The sequence below is a fragment of the Haliaeetus albicilla genome, chromosome 5, assembly GCF_947461875.1.
Source record: "Haliaeetus albicilla chromosome 5, bHalAlb1.1, whole genome shotgun sequence".
Taxonomy (NCBI): domain Eukaryota; kingdom Metazoa; phylum Chordata; class Aves; order Accipitriformes; family Accipitridae; genus Haliaeetus; species Haliaeetus albicilla.
The window spans coordinates 7,300,534-7,322,609 of record NC_091487.1 but is presented as its reverse complement, the minus strand read 5'-3'; the positions used below and the strand labels follow the sequence as shown (position 1 = coordinate 7,322,609).

Here is a 22,076-nt window from a genome sequence, read left to right as displayed (position 1 = left end):
CTCTTGGCCTCGTCCTTTCTAGGCCTCAGATCCTACGTAAGTTCAAATGGGAATTCAAGCTCAAGGCATCATTCCCCGAAGAAGCAGATTAAGGTGAATAAGTGAAAACTGAATGGGTGAAAATGAAGGAAGCATGAAGTTCCCATTGCAATCCCCTGTACATCCTCCCATCAGCTCTCAAGCCAAGCATTCTTCCTCTGCCCCCCACCAACGAAAAACCCTAATCATGTTTTACAGGGAACAACCACAAAGGGGAATCCTTGGTGTGCAGGCACAGCCAAGATAGCGCCAACAGAGCTTGAGCACGGGGATCTAGATGTTGAAGATCTATGCCAAGATCTCCTCTGTCAAGCAGACAACACTGAAGCCCTCCAACTCTATCCATGTTAGAGTTTGTGTGTAGCTGGTGGAAAATCTAACAATAAAACTCCCCAAGTTATCCCTTTTCTGAACTTGTAGTCATGATCTGGCTCAAATCCCACTCCAAATGAAAGCGGAGAAAATGTTGCCACTCCCAGTTTCACTACCATCATGCTCTTACAGAAACTGCCACTTTTTTGGAAAGGCAGAAAATTCTTCAAATATTTACTAATCAGTTATCCAAACTTTGCTTGTCTGAACTCAAAGGGTCTATCACAGGGAGGCATTGCAAGCTAGACATCTTTATATATAGTCTTGGATGTGTGTGGCTTTATTTTTTTTTTATGCTAGCCATGTAGACATGCCCACAGGTACACAAACACAGGCAGCCCTAAGCCCCAGTGCCAAAGACTGCCTAACGATGGTGAGGATCAGATGCCTACATTGATCCCTTTTAGATCTGTCAGCACATCTACACGGCACAGACCAGCAGCTCTTGTTTACTTGAGCACTGGCTCTGACAGTCTTGCAGAGGATCACATTTCTGTGATTCTCTTTCTATGCTTTGGAGAAGAGAGCAGTGCTCTATTTATTTATGCCTCTCTTTCAAGAAATGAAACAGGAGAATGGACCTCAGACCTAAAAATATATGCTGCTTTCCTGCTGTGCACAGCCCTCAGTTTTAAATTGTTCCTCCCTCCAACCTACTTACCTTTCCCCTATCTTCCAGTTCCACACACACCACCGTTAAATGTACTGTCTCCTGCAGGATCTACCTCACTATCCCAGAATAATACAAGAATCGTTATTCTTACACAAAGCCATCATTTAATTCTTTACTAATCATTGCAAATGTTGCAAGTTCCAGTTTCCTGGCCCCCACCCAGCTAATTTAGATAGATGGTTCCACATGTGCTCTCTGTCCTTCCATTTCCTGCCTGTACCACCACACACATTTGCCTAAGTGAGTCAAAGCAGGTTTCTTTGTAGTCACAATATTCTTATGTATGTTATATTTTTAAAGAAGACCCTGCATAAAATACAACCTATTACCATGCTGTTATCTGCTTTGCAAGAAGCAGAGGATTTTACTGCTCTGTCACACATTCTGCTGAACGATAAGGCATGTTACAAACTACACCTGAGCCTTGCGTTTCCCCACAATACGAGTTACCTGTGTAGCGACTATGTTCAGGCAAAGCAGAACAATAAACTAAAATAGTCAATTCTCCACTTTGATATACTCCGTTATCCAGGTTTTATTTCTTTTTAAAAAAAAATTAAGAGGAATAAAGTCAAACTTTCAGAGACCAAGGCACGCGCTTCTTCATGAGAATAATTTCTCTTTCATTAGTAGCCAATGCTGTCAATATTCCTTTCCAGTGACACCTTGACTGACACACTAAGTCCAGACTAGGTATATATGGGGAAATTCACCTTTTGATGTCCAATGCCTATTGCCTAAAACAATATTCCTTTCTCCCACCCTCTGCACCTGAACAAACATTCTTGAGGAAAATTAATTTTGAAGTCTCCTTGGTACAGAACATTATCTCTTTGATCCAAAATATCTTTTGCTGCAAGTACCCTAGCACAATATGAATGCATCTTGGATGAGTACTGACTATTGAAAACTAGGGCCCCCAACAGCTCCTTTCAAATACAACTTTATTTTTAAATGTATTTTTAATTTACAAATGTGTTATTTTAAAGCTCAGAAGTTGACTCCTCTGAGACCCTGTAGCAAACATTCATTCATCTGCTGTGTTCACTTAGGCACAAGTTAAGGTGCAGAAAGGTGGTACCCACACACACACAGCATGGCCTCAATCAACACGCTGAAGATTTTCTCCTTGTAGGGAATTAATATATTAGTAAGGCTGGTGTACCTTGTAACAGAGATTAACGCAAAACAGAAGATGCTGTGGGAAACAAAAGTCCTGCATGTACACCCCTGCCTACAGCCAGAACCCTTGTTAACAAGGCGGGGGGGGGGGGGGGGGGTGTCACATTTGAAACCACCCAAGTGTGCACACACTATCCCCTGCTGCCCCCAGAGACCAGACTTCTTACACGGGAACTGATCCAGACAGATGAGTACCAGAACCCCCAATTCCCCAAATCCTTCTGCCCCAGAGCTCTCCTGCAATTCCCAATCCCATGCAGGAGCTCCTCAGCCCTTCTTCCTAGAAATTCCCCTGTCCCACTCACTGCCACCTTTCTGCCAAACTCTGCCCCAAATCTCCCCCCTCAGAGCGACAGCCCCACGTCCCCCCATGTTCTCTCCAGAGCACCTCACATCCAGGTCCCCACCTGCTCCTCCTCCTCCTCCATCCATCTCACCCGCCGCCCCATGCTTCCTCATCCCCACGAGCCCTAACCCCCTGCTCCACCATGACACCACTGCTGCTGCTGCCAGCACTTGATACCAACTTCCCTGCCACGTTTCTTCCAGCGACTACCTCCCACTACGGCCATCCCTCTTGTCCTCCTCTTGGCTCCCCTTGCATGACTTTTTAAGTCTGGCAAGAATTTCAGAAAAGCCAGATATAGGCTGCATTTACCCAAAATTTGTCTGAAGAAGGCCCTGAGAACAGGCAAGGAAGAAAATAGAGGCATATGGGAGATCTTTTAATTGTGCTGCAAGGTCGATACACGCTACAACATCGACAAATAGACTGCAGTTCATTAGGAAATGGAATAACCAGGAATAAAAGTAGTCTGTGAAATAAGCCTGCGCACATGTGCCTAATAGACAAGTCTCTCAAAATCAGACAAACAGACACAACCCAACTGACTGCTGACTCAGAGGAATCTGTGAAGCTATTAGCCCAGCTCTGTCATTCCAGGTCACCAGCCTTTCTCCAGGTACGCAACAGAGAAGATGAAGGAATGACACAGAACTACTTTGATCAGCAGCAACAGGAGAAAGGATTAGACGAAAACATGTAGTGTTCTCACAAATGCAGAAAAGGGCTAAGAAAAAAGGATCATGGCAGAAAGATCACACATTCTTCTATGCAGACATATACAAATTTACTACTTTAGCTTGCCTAAATGGCTTCAAATCCTTCATTGCTTTTACTACAGTTCTTTAAATGTTCTTACTGCTGTCTTTTAAAGACTTTTCCTCTCTAAAGAGTCCTCTTCTCAGCCGATGAATGTCATTTCACATCTAGTCTGTAGAGTGGAGACAGTCTATCAACCATTTGCAGAAGAAATCAATGCTTTTTTCTTAGGTAACGATTAAGGCATCTGACCTTATTTTTTTAAGATGTAAATTCTAAAACATTTAGTTCTGTGAAGTCCTCTTTACATAGGCATCTTCAAGTACATAAAAAGTTCCTACAAAGAGGCAGAGAACAACCTGCTTCTGGCACCTACCTAGACAGAAAATGGACTTGCATTGGGTCAAGGAAACACACAATTACTGAGTTTCCCCCAAAATGGAAAAGCAAGGGCAGTTAAGTGCTACCAGAGGCTGCCCAGGAGACTTCACAGTCACCATCTCCAGAGGTCTTTAAGAAGGGGTTAGACAGGTACCTGTCATGAAGTACCCAGACTCTGCCTCACAACAGGGGGGAAGGACCCCATGACCTCTCAAGACCCCCCACCCAGCACTATGATTATACAATTCCACGAATACCTACTGCAATTTTGGCACCAAAGCTTCTCATTTTATTCATTTTTCTTCCTCAACTTAAAATTCCACCCTTACAGAGGAACCCTGTCTGCTCTCATTTTTTTATATCATCTCTATCAAGACATAATGAGACTGCTTATACTCACACTTTTAGACAAGCTATTTATTTCTGTTTCAGCCCAGCACTACTTTCTGGTATGTTTACTTTTAAACAGTGCATCAAGCAGCACTATTTAACAACTTTTCGCATTAAAAATGTGGTTCAATAACTTTGCATTGCTCATTTAGCACAAACGCTAATATTCAACATTTATGATGTTTGCAACTCTTGGCCAAAGTATAGCATCAAAAGAGCATATATGCACTAAATTGTATCTTGTTAAAAAGAACAGCAGCACTGAAAAAAGTTATATTGGAACAATCTATAAATGTGTTTACATTATATGAATGATTTGCTGTTTCTTCACAAGGCATGTAGGAAGTCAGCACTTCTCAAATGTGTAAAGTATTTCCATGTGCTTAAAGCATGATCTTTCCAAAATAAACAATGATTGAGAATTTTTTTATTATTCTTTATTTCCCTGCCAGCTGTTTTTTTGGACTCTCCTCTCAGCCACCTTCTTTCTTTCAGTCAGATCTCTCCTTATTGCTCACAGTAACACCTACTCAAGCAATAGCATATTCAGAGCTATAAGACTCAGGAAGATCTCAGGCTGATTTAAACGGCATTTTCCTTAGATCACTTCACAACGTGTCTTTGTGCTATCGTAGCTAGTGGCAGGTCTGGCTGTTGCTTAGGATGGAATTTGGGCATCCTACATTAGGACCTAACGCCCAGTTCCTGCTGCTCTGTCCCAGGGCCTGCTCCCATACAGACAGGAGAACAGATAACAGCCTGGCTGAACCCTTCCAGCAGCCTTCTCCCTACAAGTCTCATCCTGTGCAGCACCTTTTCACGGGACCAAAACAACATGCTGCATGACATACAGCTGTACCTCTGAAATTTGATGGTTAAGAGTCTGGCAAGCAAGCTCTTGGGCAACTGCATAAATCAAACAGGAGAGTAAAAATCCAAACAAAAAAAATTTTAAAAAAGAAAAGACCCCCCCCAGAAAACAAACCCTGAGAACAGTACCATTCCAAAAAGTGACAGCTAAAGAGTAGATGGGCTCCACTGCTGACTACAGGCACTTGACTAACAAGTACATTGGTCTTGCTGTTCGCTCCTGTACAATTAACAGTGTTGGCACTATTTCATTTACTAAATTCCAGTCATTACAGCTGTGCAAACTTATGGGCCTAATTTGTATTTATACTAATATGTGTATATAAACATATGCTGCTTTAGCCATGGAGCCTTAAAGCAAATGAACAAATATTTATTCTAACAGAGTAATATAAGAGAGTCCAACCATAAACCAGAATCAGGTCAAGCAATTCTGATTATGTCTGTCCACCAAACAGCTTAATTTCAACTATGGCATCTTTCCTAAGGCATTCCAAACAGAAATCCTGCAAAGAGATACAGGGAGACATAGAACTGCATTTTCAAAATCCAGTCTCCTTCTGCAAGGCCAGCATTGTGTAAATGAGGGGAGGGGAAATAACAAATACTATCATTTACTTGGCCATTTTTTCCCCAAAAACATTTCTTACCTACATTAGGAAAAAAATTCATTAAGTCAACATAATGCGCTTAATGTTTATGCTCTTTGATATAATAGTAATTACTTAGTAAGGCCAGAACCCAATTAAATGTTTTAGACTTCAGTCTGTGGGCTGGAGTGCACAGGAAGCGTTCCGATGATAGATCACTTAAATTTTATCGGGCATACACTTCAAAACCAGAGTTAAAAAACTTTAAGCACAGTTCTGCATGTATGTGCTTGACTCTTAACAAAACATCTTTATTTAAATAGAGGGCTAGAGATTTAGTATGACAAATATATTTACTACTGCTAATCATTCTCCATCATGCTAGTCAGAAGTTGCAGGCATATTAAATCTCATAGGATTATATATACAAGCGAGCAGTATGTGGATCACAGGATTCTAGATCACTGTTTAAATGCAGCGTGTTAGCCCTAACCTGAATTCTATCATTCAGCATTTTTGGTGTCCCTTAGTTCATATATTTGAATTCCGTATCCATGTATTGTCAGAGATGGTGGAGATCCAACAGCCGCAATTTCTTTTCCCTTTTTTCTTTTCAGAAATAGGTATGCTTCTCAGCAGATCAATGCAATGCTCATTGTTAAAAACAAGATAGTTATTGATGACAAAAATTCAAAGCTAAAGCAATATATATTCTTACTAGGAATCATGAGAAGGTGCTTAGCAACGGCAGAACCCCACTAGCAAAGTTGGTGTTACAGGGCTACATGCACCTGCTCTTCAAACATGCACCCCCTGTGAATCTCCACTCCAGGGAAGCTGCTTGGCCAGAATGCTGGTTCTCTGAGCACCTTCATCCAGCGACCTGCGAGAAAGCACTGCGACTCCCCTCTCACTGGCACATTTGGGTTTCCTCTGCAGTGGGACTCTGCTTCACGGGGCTGATGCCCAACCCAGTGTGTGTGAGCACTGAGCTGGGATACAGCCACCACGCACGCAGACACCAAGGCTGCAAGGGCAATGCAGCAGCCTCATAGTATAGATTCAGGCAGACTCCTGCTGGAGATCTAGATAATGCTCAGTGCCCCTGAAAATTTTACCTTTATGTGCATGCTCTCTGAAACAAATACGTCTATTCCGAGAGGATCTATACACCTAAACACACTACTTCCTCTTGAAAATAAGGTGTTGTCATTTTGTTGTGATTCTAAACTAGTGTTGTGAAAAGGGAAATATTCCACCCAGCTGCAAAAAAGAAATGTGTGTAGTATGAGTCAAATGAAGATTAAAAACAAAACACCAATCTCAAAGAAATCAATTCCATCTGAAGTGTTTCAGCCTGAAGATAGACCAGCTGAGCTAACAGCAAAGGAAGGAAATAGGCTGGCTTTATTTATTTATTAACTTTAGGCAAATACTAAAAGCACTTTAAAAAAAAAAAAAAAAAAGAAAAAACACACAATACAAACCACCAAACACACCACACCAAAACCAACAAACAAACCAACCAAACCAGAGCAGTAAGAATTGGCAAAGCAAGGCTGGAAGGCTGAAACGGCTCCCAGTCACACAGACAGGGTGGCAAAGCACCCTTGGGAGCTGCAGAGTAGCTGTAGTCTGAACATTAGTGCGATGTGCACTTCACTTACCTCAGAGTACCTGGCATATGTCTAGGCAACTTTGAAGGAGCACAATTGATTAAAAAGGTATTTTGACAGACTTTTTTGCATTTGGAACAGGATTTTGGATAATTGCTTCACAAGCTATAAAAGAAACAGACTGAAAAACAGGAGCAGCCGCTGAGCGGTTGTTTGCACAGGAAGCAATATTATAGGAAAACGCAATAATGAAGAACAGTTAATTTGACCTGAGCTGAGGAGGTCAATGTTTTAAAAGAAATAGCTCCACATAACATAAAATAAGAACGTTATTTCCCATTAGAATAATACTGCAAGTGTAACACTGCACACTTGTTATCCTCAGCTTAGGGGTAACGTGCATTCCTGAGGTGTCCTAGACATCCTGTGTCTGACACAGATCCATTCCTCTGAAATACTGATTCAACTGCTCTTTCCTGCAAGCTCCGGCTGCTTCAGACTGCACATTGCTCTCCCCAGCATTCAGCTACTAATAGCCTGAAGCTACAGGAACTGGAATAAAATCCTGGTAATATTCAGACACATAGAAAGTTAAATGTAACATCGCTGCTGTGATTTGGACAGGGAAGCAGAAGCTGAAGCAGATATTTCACTCTTAATTCGCTGCCATTCAGGGGTGCTGTTGACAGGAGATGGAGCCTGGTGCAGCGGAAGAGACACGAGGTTAGGAATTTAGTAGGGCTGGATCCTATTCCTCCTTCCGCCACTGCTTTGCTGTCTAATCCTGGGCGAGTACATCCCCTCCGGGCATCTGCTTCCCCTCCCTCCCTGACACATCTATTTAAACTGCAAATTCAGAGGGGTAGCAACCATCTTGGTAATGACGAAGCATGTACAACACCCTACACTAATACTTCTATTAATAAATATTCCCACTGCTATTAAGTAATAAAACAAAAACCATGATAGAAATTGAACAGTCAATGATGCATTATATTAGTTCTGAGATATTTCAGTATGAAATGTAAAAAGGTAAACTCTCCCACGTGGTGGCAGGCCAGAGGACACTTATGCTCTTTTCCTGCGTATTTGGGCAATCCAATTAGAGGTAATTGAGTTTTTAACCACATGAAATTACTTCAAGAATACCATCACCATAGAGGCTAAATTTCCTGGGAGGCTGGGGAAAGGGAGCAAAGAAACATAGAACTGGAAGAAACAGAGAAGGGACAGGGTACCCAGCCTGAAACATGCTGAAGAGAGCATGCAGCTAAGCCAGTCTAAGGCATTCATATTTTTTACAAACATGTAAATAGCTGGGCCGCAGAGTCAAAGATTTGCATGTTCCCAGTTCAGTGAATTAAAGAGAAGTTAAATACATCCACACTTCTATGCGTTTTTAATCGTAATGGTAATGTAAAGCACAAATCTACAAGCACCAAAAGGCTTCTACAGTCCTGTAAACATCAGAGACATAAAAATACCCTAAATTACTGTAATGAAATTAATTCCTGCTGCATTTGCAAACTGCCATTCATGTGCAATGCATATGAGCACTTCTTTTACACATTAAAATTAGCTTCACATTAAAGCCACCTCCCAGCCAGAAACGGTCACTATATTCACCAAGAAACAGAAGAACGGTTCTATTGCCAGACCTTAGATTTGTTTTGCACACCCTGATAAGCCCTAGAAATACTAGGGCTTTCATCTCCGACAACCTTTGCTGGTTTTGACAGCTACTAAAATCTAAAGTACAAGCATTGACAGGAAATAGTACTTTTAGGACTACTGCAACAATTAAGATTGCTATGGTTTCTTTTGTAGCTTTACACTGGATTTGAGATTAGATTTAATACGACTTTTAAATATTCAGATATGCTGAAAGCATATTTCTTAATATGATGAGCATGATAAGCAGAAAACTCTGAAGCATTTTCTCCCCCCACCTACAGAGGTAAACCAAATAGATTGATTAGGAAAGTTTGTGTTGTGCACAGAAGATACAATTTACTGAAATAAAATTTAAAAGTTAATGAGCAGACTGCTAAGAAAAAAAACAGCTTTCACTTGAAAGGAGCAAAAAACCCCAATTTAACAAAAAGAAAAGTGAAGGAGACCCTATCCCCATGAACTAATTGTCTGTCTTGTTCTATAGGGGATGCTCTTGCTTAGCTTACAAGTGAAAGACACTCCCTCCTCCCCCTGAAAGCACAGGAACTCCACAACACTAATATGACACCTTAAATGAGCCAACTTCCTTGAGCATTGTCCAGGAGACTAGAATGGGCATGCCTCTTAATTCAGAAACCGAGAAACATGTCCGATTATCAGTCAGGCTGAAGGACATCTCTGACCAAGACCATCCCAGGAAAAACACTCATGTTCAAGCTGAAAAAAAACCATGGATTGCCACAACTGGCATATTTTTATAGGCTTTGTGTAAACACAAGCTCCGCGTTAGCCAGCATCTCAGCTAGCTCTATCTGGATTCCTTTCTTTTGAAACAAAATTAAGGAAAACACCCACCAGAAAAGGTCAATGGCCAAACTATTAGGAAAAAAAAAGCACAGGGGAAGAACTTACATAATGATTCATTAAATGTGTGCTGCTGAAACCCTAGCAGTGAGCATAAAACAGACTTTTCACAGAAACTATACTTAATTTGCAGAACTGTCAAGCCACACAGAGCATTAGTTAGAATTGTATTTTTTAAGAAATTCTCACTGCTCCCCTAGAGCTACCCCCACCAATGTAAGTGGTGTGAACCCCGTGCCTTAGAGAGGAACAAAGCTAAAGCAACTATAAAGACTGCTGCCCTTGAGGGCAGGCCAACAAAAGCTCTACCTATTTCAAGTGTACACCTACGCAAAACAAATGGACTGAGCATCTCAGGTTTTTAGAAAAACATTCAACCCGGAAAACAAGCATGTCATAAGGTGAGTGCCCAGGTGGGAATTCACCTTACGCTGTCAACCACGCCAAATCATGTACAATGAGCAGTACTGCTTTTTACAAAACTAACTCCGTTCTGAGCCAAACAACTTGCATTTGACTACAGTAACTTTCCAAGATACATCCCAGTCCTAATCTGGAAACATCAAGAACTAGAGATTTCATTGCATTCCAGAGTCAATTTTAACAGTGAGGCCAATTAACCAGTGGAACATGGTGAACTTTTGGTCTTACTTGTTCCTTCAGTTCCTATTTAGATCTTATTTGCTTAACTAAGGTTACTGGTTTTTGCTACATTTACTGTTGCACTGTTCAGATTTGGCATGTTCTGTGTTAAGGAGGTACTTATTGTAAATTGAGTCATGTATTAACCTTCCCTTAAACTAGAGGCAGAACACAGCATGAAGCACATCTTTCTGCCTTTGAATAGACCTTTGCAGCTCCTCTTTGCGTTCTTTCTGATTTTTGCATTCAAAATGCCGTCAGCAGAACTCTTCAGCCCATGAGTCTCCCCAATACTGCATTCAGACGGAAAAGTCCTTTCCTATGTATTGCTGTACTATCCACATACCCAAGGCCCTCACACACACACACGCTGTGGCTAAGGTTCAAACTGGTTTACTTGCTTAGCTAAACTTCCAAATCCTCTTCAGAGCCTTTTATTTACTCTTCTATTTATAATTTTGCATTTAGCCATATTAAAACACATTTCATTCAAATGAGGCTAGCTTGTCAAAGCGGCCCTGTGAACTGCCAGCTTGCACGTCACCCATAGAAATTCAACATCTGCTTCCAAACACTGAACTGTGCCCTAGTAGAACACCCACAGAAATATTCCTATGCTGTGGAAACCAACAACTACTTGAGAAATTACAAGTTAGCCAGTTAATTCATTTATTGTGCAGAACCTCAATATTGTTATTATTGTGTAATATAATTTCTATATAGTTCTAAAAAGCAATGTCACGTAATAACCAAATCGCGCACCCTATAAAGAAAATATGGAAACATTCATCTTTCTCAACAAAACCCGTACTTTCATTGGTGTAAAATCTGTTTTGCCTGATGTAATTAATTTTCCATAAACAGTCAGCGACTTCAAATATTCCTATCTTAACTTTATTGTTAACTGTACTTATTCCTAAGTTTCTTTTCCAGTTGTTCTTTTTTAATCTAGGACTAAGGTCAGTCAGGGGGAGGTTTTTGCTTGTTTGTCTGGGACTGAACAAATTAAATTAGTTATCTACTCTCACTTTCTGAACACTGCTAAAGTAACAATCAGTTATCTGGAGTATCCCCTATTATTCCAAATGTTAAAATGTAAATGCCGTGATGCTAGAAATCTCCTCATCCAAGCCTTTCACCATTCCTGGTGAAGTTTACTTAGCACTGCAGATCTGAAATGTCCACTACCGCATACTGCATTTAATATTCATTTACAAATGCATTAGGAAGTACTTCCATTGTCCTCATCGTGTAGCATAAGCTTGTCTTCTTGCTTTTCCCAGAAGAAAGGCCAACAGCTTTAAGAAATTCTGACAATATATTTTAACAGCAAGAAAAAGTACAGGCATTCAGTTAGAATAGTTTTTAAACAGAACAACAAACATTTTCTGTCCCCTAGCTTTTCTACACAAATAGAAAAGGTCTCATGAAGAATATCAATCTCCCCCAGACTCAGATTTTAAAAGAAAAAGGAAGAAGATACAGTTTATACTACAGGAAAACAAGAAAACAATCTGCACATCTTTGCAAAAGCTGACACTACTTTTGGAAGATAAGCTGCAAATGCTTCTACATTGTGAACCCTCTGGGGGATAATGAACACAGCACAGATATCCCTGACAAAATAAATTGATTAGTTGATGGGAGACTAGTTTGATACAAAGGTTTTTGCTTTGCCAACTTCTTGGTTTGTTGAGGAGGGTAGAGAGTGCTAGTTATTTTCAAGACATTGTTTACCATTATCAATTCTAAAATACAAAGTCTAAAAAAGTGCAGAGATTTAAAACAAAACAAAACAGGAAACCAGTAAGGTGCAAAGAAGACCAGTAACCCATGCTCCCACCCCTGAACCACCACCCTCAAAACTTCACATTTCTTACACAGGCTGATGTGTACTTGTACCATGTCATGATAAAGGACAGGAACGCTGACACATCTTTAGCTGTCACCGTAGCAGTAACACACTTGCAACAATACTTGTTGCTTCCTAGCGTCCAGTAACAATGAAAATAGCGTCCTTAACCACTCGGCATCATTTTCTAAATTGTCCGTCTCATACTCACAGATTATTCCAGTGCTTAAAGTAATCTGAAGAAAGTGCAGCCTATTCTTAAACTTCCAAAATTTCAACTTCCAGAATTGGTACAAAAATGAGACAAAAATAATTCAAGGACACTGCAACTTTGCAGGGAAAAAGGTATAGCTTGGTTTTTGACAACTATGTAATAAAAAATATTTCATATATTCCAACCAGCAGAATGATGAAATTCTTCGATTAATTCCTAATTACTTATTTAATTGGAAGAGAACAGTCTATTTCATATAATATGCAACTCAGGCTTAAACAACCTCTAAATTTCATATAAGGAAATCCTCAGTCTTTTGAAAGGCATTAAAAAAAAAAGAAACAAGCAAGTCTTACCATTTTGATGCCAGTGGAAAACGTGACTGGTTTGACAGGTTTGGGTTTTTCCAGTTGCATTTCTAGCTGAGTAGATCTGTCCTTATGCTGAGCTAAAAGCAGTGAAGCAGGAAGACTGGAGCTCTCCTGTAAACATGAGGAACAGATTTGAGTGCTAAACAAAACCAAATATTAATTAACACTGCATATTCTTCAAAAGTGCAAGCTGTGTCTGAAAGGCCATCACTAGCAGAGCAGTGTAGTGCTAAGTATCCTATGAGAAACAGTTTACAGAAAACGATCATTTTCAGTAATAAGAAAAAGCTGCAGCAACCCCATAAATCAGAGTAACCTGCAAACAACCATTTTTATAGAATCCACATTAAAGACAATATAACAGGCTCCTTATTCCAACTGGCCAATGCAACTGTATTTATTAAAATAAAACAAAAATTAGAACTTAATCAGAGAAGGAATAATACCAAGTAGTATAACTTGGATCAGATGTTTATCTAAGACACATTCTTTCTACCAATGAACTCAGACCAGTTTGAAATTGTTTCCCATTAGATTTCACCTGAGGCCGTTTGGAAATGATCCTTGCTCTGCTTTGCACAATGGCACTATTGTAAGTGCAACCAACAGCATATTTATTTTCTCCTTCACCAACTTATTTTTAGGGAAGCCAGCCAATTAAAAAAAAAATATAAAAAGTAGTAAAATGAATAGTTAAGCAAATGAACTACTTAAATTCTCAGAACAGAATGATTATTAACATACATATACGTAACTGCATTCTTGAGAGTCAGAAAATTATTGGCCAAGTAATTTTCTAGTAAACTAATGCAACTATCCACACGCCCACCAAAAGCCTTGAGACTTCCTAGGTAGAATGACCATAAAGTTGAGAGCAGAGAAGTTCAGATGGATTCTTCCCAGACTGCTCTAGCACAGTATTTTACTCGTAAGGCCCTCAAACGTCATGTATACTTCTGTTTCATGGGACCAAGCAAATACTGAACTATGAACCATATTTGTTACTCACAAAACCAAACAAAACTTTAACAAACTGGACCGTGATTTTTTACTTATTCAGTTCAGGGTAAGAAATTGGAATTTTTTAATGCCATGAGATGCCTTGCGGTTCATGGTATCCTACAGAAATCTTCTGAAGTGATCATGAAGAACAGTCATGTTGTACACTGACTTTTCATATCACTCTCCAGTCCTCTTTCCTCTCTATTTTTTTGTTACACGCCCTTTGTCTTATGACTAGATTGCAAGTGCTAAAAGCAGAAAAATCTCAGCTGACAGAGCTGGTCCAGAGTCACAAATACAACTAAGGCATAGGACCCTACTCACATTTCTGTGATTAAATGGGAGGAGTGGAGAGAAGAGGTTAAAAGCCTAAATTGTAATAATAAGAGACGCCTAATTTCTGTACAACTGGGAGAAAATTTGGACCACGAAAGCACTAGGTTACAGTCTGCATCTTCAAAGTGTTGTACATATCCGTAACCACCACGCAGCAGCATATGCTGCTAGCTGTCAGCAAAGTTTAAGGATGTTGGATTCTTTTAATCACCAGATTTAATACGCTGGGGGAGAAGTGAAGAGTGGGAAGCATTCTCTGGTTCATTTTGTCCTCTCATATTCCTTAAACGTTCACTGCATTTCTAGTACAATAACTAAAGGAAGCCAATTTTTGCACTAACTTCTCAAGAGTTCACACAATGACCGGTAACCAGATTACACAACTGTGGGAAACCCCCACCGTGCCAGAAAGCCACCAAGTCCATGATTGTTTGTCCTTTCAAATAAGCACATAGCCCTTCTGTTAACTATTAACACACATGAAAGGTCCAATCCCGTAAGCATGTATCCATACTAGCAGTTTTCTGTATGGGAAAACAAACTGTCTAACAGTATGAACGAAGCTAGTTATATGCAAAAATTTCTAAAAGATTTGTCTCAAAAACCCTGAGGTTCTAATAAAAGTGTGGACACATGATGTCTTTAAGGCACTTTGCCCTTTGCTTGACTCCAAGCTATGCCCCAGCCCAGGGAAAACCTGCCTCTTTGCCACATGCTGCAATGCCATTTTGCTCATGCCTGGGAAGCATGGGCTCTTGAAGAGGAGAGTGCAAGTCCCACAACACAGAAGACATCCAAGAGCAGATCTACAATCTCCTGTATGCAAGTGAGAGAGTTTATAGAGTAAATAAAGGAAGCGCTTTAATATTTTACTCAGCCCCAATTATCCAAGTCTAGAAGGTTAAAAATAAACCCAACACAAAATAAAACACACACCCCCCCCCCCAATGATACGTAAAATGCATTTGAGACTACAAGTCTAAATTACAATAAGGCATTGTGCTTTTAAAGTGAGAGGTTTTATTGTAAAAGAGGTCACTCAATGAAGGTAATATAAAATCTGCATAATTTAGTACTGGGAGGCAAAACAGGCAACAGCCTAGGCAAAGCACCAGTAGCCTGCAGAGCCCCAGCCACCCGCGATGCCTTGCTCACCTCTCCAGCAAGCGAACCTGCCCTTCCCCTCCCTGCTCCCAGCCGAGGACAGGTTCTTGGAGCCTCTGCCCCAGGTCCAGTCCTTTCTGCATGAGCCACTGCACTCGCCAGGCTGACCAGGAACCAGAGCCTGCTGCACGACATTTTAAATACCAAACGTTTCTGTGCCTTTTTCCCTGCCTCTGGATTATCTAAATTATAAGCTCTTTGAAGATGCGACAGTATTCTCATACACGTTTTTAAAAAACTGAGACCTTTACTCAATATGATAATACCATAAATAACACATACAAGAAACTGTGAATCTCCTCAGACATTACGATTTAAGCACCAAAGGCAAAAACCTCTTCTTGGAAGAGGAAAGACCCCACATCTCTACCTGCACCACACAAAAAAAATTTGTCTTGGATCTTCTCTTGCTGCCCCAGTATGGGGGAGGAATCTTGACAAAAATGACCAAGACCCAGGTCACGTGGGCTGTAGGCTCCCAACACCAGGTGATGCGTCCAAAAGAGACAATTCAAAGCCAATGGGTGAAATGTCAGCTTCCCACCTTTCTCTACACTCACAATCCTGCAAGCCAGTAGTTTTGCCACTGATATCACTGTAGCCGGAACTTAGTCCTTGTTGTTTTAGCACAGTACCAGCAACCACAGATGTAAGATTTTTTAAATTTTTTTTTAATGTAACTCTTTACACTGCTACTGCTTATGCTTGGCTTTTGCTGCATTTCTCAATTAAGTTTTACTTATGACCAGCTTCATTTTCAGATTTGCAGCACAGCATTAGAGGGATTTCAGAGACCATAAGAAATGTTTATTTGTTTAACAACTGCTGGTTTTCCAGAGACTTTGTAAGTCATTATACAAACACTTTGGTGCTGGTTTTATAAACCTTTAGTATTACAAAACAAGTTTTGGGTCAAATTTAAGTTGACAGTGCCCCTTCATAAACAGAGACACAACTTAAAATCGCCCAGTTTCCTTCCTCAGTCTTTAAAAATCACCTTTCTGTTGTTTTTAGAATATTAAGATATGTTTTAATAGCGATACATATGCAATCACAGTAAAAACTACCTATTTTGGTCACATTTTAAGGATTATTTATAACCATTTTTTCCGCAAGCCATCTGGTAAAGTAGGTGTCCAGTAAAACCAACTGCTGTGTAAAAAAAAAAAAAAAAAAACCACAAACCAATCCCCACATGCACCCCACCACTGGTCTCTAGTAACTTTAGAGGGTATTTTAGAACAGGATTGAAGTAAGTCAGAAACCAGTTCAAAATCCCTATTCTGAGCCATTAAATTCAAGTTCATAATGGAGTTTTTATTAATTGATCACTACTCAAACTATTCCTAATTGTGTGGATTGTAAGCACTTTGACCTTTAAAGTGAAAAGAGACTGCTGGATGCAAAGTTACAGACTTGAGAGATTTTCAAAGAACCTTTCTGCTCATCTCTGCTTCTGTCTACAAAAAATGAACACCAGCTCCTTTCAGCAAAACCAATGACGGGTTGTCAGTACTCCTGGCTTAGAAAAAGGTAGCTCTTCAGGAGGCCATGAAACTCCTAAACTGCACATTGATGCTCTCTCTTCATGTCAGTGCCTTCTGCCATGGTTTGAAGGGGAACTCTACCAGGAAAAGTAGAAAAGCATCTGTATCTTGAATAAGAACTGAGAATACAAAGCAGGAATCAACACTATATTAATGTGAGATAAACTTAAATATGAGAGAAATTCTGATTTACATCTGCCAAGTAGCTTTAAACCACACTGACACAGCTGCACACATGTATGCATGCATACATATGTCTCCTTTTTTCTGATTTCCTTCAGGGTTACACACAGACCATTTTCATGGGTGTTAGAGCATGTGAATGTGTGTGCATGCATGTCTGTACACACACATGTATTAAAAAAACTGAGACATGAATGTTGTTTAAATAACACATTTATTGAGCTTCTCTGTGCCCACACATCATCATTGCATTTCAGATGCAGAATCAGTAGTAAATTCAGCCAAAGACAAGACTAACACAATTTCCAGAAGGAGTCTGAGTTTTTTCTTCAGTTGTTTATACTTGCCTCAAATTAATCCAAGCTTCATTCACTTCAAAAGGAGCAACTCATTAACAAAATTTTGCAGCAGGAGACCAAGACACACTCAAGGCAAGAAGTCTTCTCGTTTTAGTAGTTTTTGAATACAAAGAGACCACCTATCATTTAGGTGTTCTGACTCAAAAAGGGTTGACTAATACTCCGATAACTCATGAGGTTACTGTCCCCTGTTCTCCACCATCCCCCCATTACAGAGGTGGCTGAGCTCATGAAGCAGCTCCTGATTACCATTTTGCTTCAACACACCAGATTATCAACCACTATTCAGGACTGCTGAACAAGACAACAGTGGTCAGAGTTCACATTATGGCTGAACCAACCTAGTAGGTCCTCTCTACCCGCCTCACAAATTGCATGACCAGCCATGCACCAAAGCAGATGCAGCTGTCATCAGCTGAAGGCAAAACAAGCAGGCAGTTACATGGCCTCAGACATGACAGAACCTCACCCATCATACATTCAAGGTGGAGTAGTCGCCATGTCAGCTATGCTAATGCAAGCCATCCTTGATCACAGTCAAAGCCTGTGGCTTTCATATTGTCGATGAATTAAACAGAAATCTAGACTTTTATACTAGCTCTTCTTCAGATATGCAGTCAAATGTCAGCTAGTAAGTAAACTGGTAGAGTGGCTGGACTCACTAAAGCAATTTCTGAAATACATCTCCACATGTCAATTAGCAACAGGAAAAGGGCTTTCAATGGAAGCTCACTAGGAAAAGAAATGAACAAAATAATCAAAACAGGTAGAACCAGAAAATAGCCTTCTTCAAACACCCGAAAAACCTTCTGCATTTTTCTTTGCTAGAATCTTAGCCAGGATTAATTTTGTGTTGAAACAGTCAAGAATGCTTTCCTAAAATTAATTTCTAACCAGCACTGGACATTCTGGACAATGACTCCAACTAAGTCTATGAATTCCAGAAGCACTCTTCCTCCAGTCCTTAGCTTACCAAAACCAGAGTCGTTTGTAACACTGAAATGAATAATAGGGGAGAGAACAGTAATGCAAAACATGCAAGACAGGGAAACAGAAAGGGGCAGTTGTGTTAATTCCACACAGTTAACTGTGGTAGAGATGAATGTCAAAGTACTTGCTGTTTGCTCTGCTACTGAGCGTTCAAAGCCTCTGGTTTTGTTACTCACCAGATCATCCAAGAGTGCCTGCTTATTCTTCCTTTTTATCATCTGTTGTAGTTGTTCTTCTTTCTGTATGAGCAGTCGCCTTTGTTCATTTTCCTGTCGCTCCACCTCTAGAGCTTCCTCCAGCTCTTCCTGCTCCCGTGTCTGAAATGGAAATTAGAAATCAACTCATAGCAATCTTCCTCCTTAGGTGGACAGAGCTTGCCCACAGCTCTACTGCCTACCAAAGGACCTAGGACAGACCAAGCAATACAAAAGCAGCCAAATTCTACCTTTTACAGTAGAATTTTAGGTAGAAGTTCAAGGTGATTATGGATGATGATTCTACCTCCTCCTATTGTCCAGTGCAAAGTTAGATATTTTTTTTTCCTTGCTGCTCTCTGCAGTAGGAAGTAACCATCTGGATCTTGGCTCTTTAAACGTTAGAGGATGGCAATGGGTTTTTCTTACACCTTCACTCTAAAATGAACTCCTCTTTGCTCCCACACATCCTACTTCTCAAGTGATATAAGTGGGGTGACTGAAAATACAATCCCACAGTGCTGTTCCTGATCACTCCCCTCATCAGCTACATCTTCTGTGCGAAGTACGCTGTGTGCTTATCAGTGGTGTAGAAGAAAAACAAGATATTACAAGTCTGTGATTATTAATAGAGAAGCTCATAAGCTAAAACACATTTAAGCACGAACTGTAAAAATGTCATATTCCCAGAAAATGAGGAATTTTTCCTATAACCAGGATTGCAGTCCTGTGACACAAGATGAAAAGAAAGATATTACTAGTACAAAGTGGCTAGTTTTTGTTTCAGGATTTACTTCTTGAGAAGTCTGTTTTAACCTGTAAACTATTAAGTAATCTGTATTTGAAAAATCACAGTGAAAGAAAAAAAGGAAGACAGCTAAGAGACAGGGGAAAATAAAAAGATTAAACAATTTAATATACAGAAGAGGGAATCAAAAGAATATAAGTTTGGTTGTAAGAAGGTACAGGACAAAACATACAGGAAACATTTTCCAAATCTTCCCCACCAAAAATACTAAAGGAAAGGGAGATTCAGTAAAAACACAGAGATCATTAAAATTTTATAAAACTTAAATGGATGATTTATTGATGGAAGCAGTTTCAGCAAAACACTGTTACAGCCAAGAGCTTAGAAAAATTTGTTTTTATCATAAAGTATAGCTATCTGATATAGGCCAGAATATGCTGAAAAACATCCCTTTATCAGGCAGAACAAGACAATTGGTCCCAGTGAGGCCCAATTACTCCTGGATGCAAGAGCTGACAGATCTCATCACCTGCCACTGAGCCAACAGAAGCTGCTTCCATTTTGTAACTAGCAGTGACACTGGTAAAAAGCTGGTCACCAACCAGTGACTGCCTGAAACTGGATTCTCTTTGCATTTAATGAAAGGAAACAAGAAATCCCCAAGTTGCTAATTGACTATATTTCTGAGAATTAAGGGTTCTAGTTAGTTCAGTCAACAGAACTGAAGAGCTCAGGGTCTTTAAGACATTCCAAGCCTCTTCCATGTTTATATCTAAAGACTGCCTGGAATTTGCACTGAAACAGAAGAAAACCTGTAGAGAAGTGCTGACAGACCTAGTCTGAAGAGCCAGCCCTCAAAAATTATAGTCAGAAATAAGTAAACTGATATACAAACCTAAACCAGATCAGACTACAGGAAAAGGAAGAATTATCATGAGTCAGATCAAATACTTTCTGAAAGGAAGACCAAACAAAACAGTAAAACAGGAGAGATGAGTTCAATAGGCAGCAAGGGTTGTGTCAAGTTTAAAGATAATCTAGACAGAGTCCCAACATCTAAAGAAAAAGATGATCATGGTAGAGCCTGAAGCAAACTCAAGACGACAAGTGGAAGAAGTAAATAGAAAGTGTAATGATGTTTTGCCACATTCAAGAATGGACAATCAAGGAAACTTAAACACATTCACATCACAGAGTTCAGACAAAACAAAGCAGCAAGTGAAATTAAACATCTAGTGACAAAGTAGGAAGTAACAAGTAACCCTATGACTGGAGAACAGCAGATATTTAAGGAAGGCGGCACGTTTGGGAAAACCACAGTCCAGAGTGCAAGGCTTTATATATATATAAAAAGTATATATAAACATATATATAAATCAATTTATAATGACAAGAACCCCTTCTCCAAGAGTTCTTCACCTTTTTACCCATACCTGTCTACTTAAAACTTTTTCTCTGCATGGTCCTGCATGAGATCTACAGATCTAACAGATGGGTTAGTACATGAGCAGCAATCTCATTAGGAACCGGCTACAAAGATGAAAAAGATGGCTTGTATTGACAGAAGAACAAGCAGTTATTCAAATCCTGAGGTGACTGGTTCAGTAACTTAGTATTTTGATTTGTAAGAAAGAATGACATACTCATGAGGACAGAAGTAACAGAAGTGAGATAAAAATAACTTACAAGGCCACAGATTTGAGACATTAACTCATCAGTTAGAAACCAAAGAGGAGAAAATATGATGCACTACTTGACCACTACTGATTTTGAACCTCCCATACAACAGTGTTACAAGAGAACAGTCTTAGGATCACGTCAATGTATTTCCAGTAGAGATGGGAAAACAGTGTTCTTTTATAAGAGGCTGTTAAGATCTCAGCTACAATATTACATTCAGTTCTGGTCCCTTCTGCTTGCCAAACACAAATTCAAACTGGAACAGGCAAAGGGTAACAAAAACACCAAGAGGGACAGAGAACATCTATATTCCTCAGAAGCAAACTATTACAGTGGACAGAAAAATTTATGTCAGTCCAAGAATGAAGGGACAATGACTGGCCATAAGAAGCTTGGGCGAGAAATTAGGACACCTTTTACCATTTATGGAGTAAAGACATTCCAAAACCTGCCAAAAAGACGTAGAGAGAGAAACCTTTCAGCTTTTGGGAAAGGGGTAAATTTATGGGCAAGATCATGCAGTTTTTGTAATAGCAACTGCGTCAAGTCTATTATTATGTTTCAATTGTTGAAAAAGAAATGTCGAATGTTTCAAATGTTGTAAAAGGAATAAAAAAGAAATGTCTCCAGATCTCCAGTAAGTCTGGATTCACACAGGCTTGCCCAGCTTCCACTGGACAGCCTCTAGCACATCAAGACCATACAGTACAGAAAACAGAAGGCCCAGGGGGCTTGGGTGGGTACAGAGTATTACTGTGCTGCTCGATATGATCACACAGCTAGCGCACAGGCTGTCTGCGAGTCACATATATAAACAGAAGGTGGGCTGCAGGCAAAGCACACTATTCTCATGGTGACCCTAGAGGTTGCACCTACATTGTAAAATAAGACATGTATCCAAAGATTTGGCAGGTCTCTTCAAGCTCTGAAGCATAGGATATTGCACAGTGTCAGAGACAGGATAACAGATCAGAGATGGACCCCTAGGGAAATTTCCTTGCCTTTAAAAGGAAGAGGTTCAAACAAACATTTTTCAGATTC

General features: G+C 40.0%; 1 protein-coding gene across 1 annotated transcript in view; it reads right to left on the bottom strand.

Annotated features, from left to right (window-relative positions):
- MNAT1 (MNAT1 component of CDK activating kinase) overlaps nt 1-22,076 on the bottom strand; it is a 127,302-nt gene that overhangs the window by 55,469 nt on the left and 49,757 nt on the right. Inside the window, exons 5-6 of the mRNA XM_069783209.1 lie at nt 18,590-18,730; nt 12,818-12,943 (exon numbers count right to left, since the gene is read on the bottom strand). Coding sequence (XP_069639310.1) covers nt 12,818-12,943; nt 18,590-18,730 — 267 coding nt within the window. The remainder of the gene's footprint in view (nt 1-12,817; nt 12,944-18,589; nt 18,731-22,076) is intronic.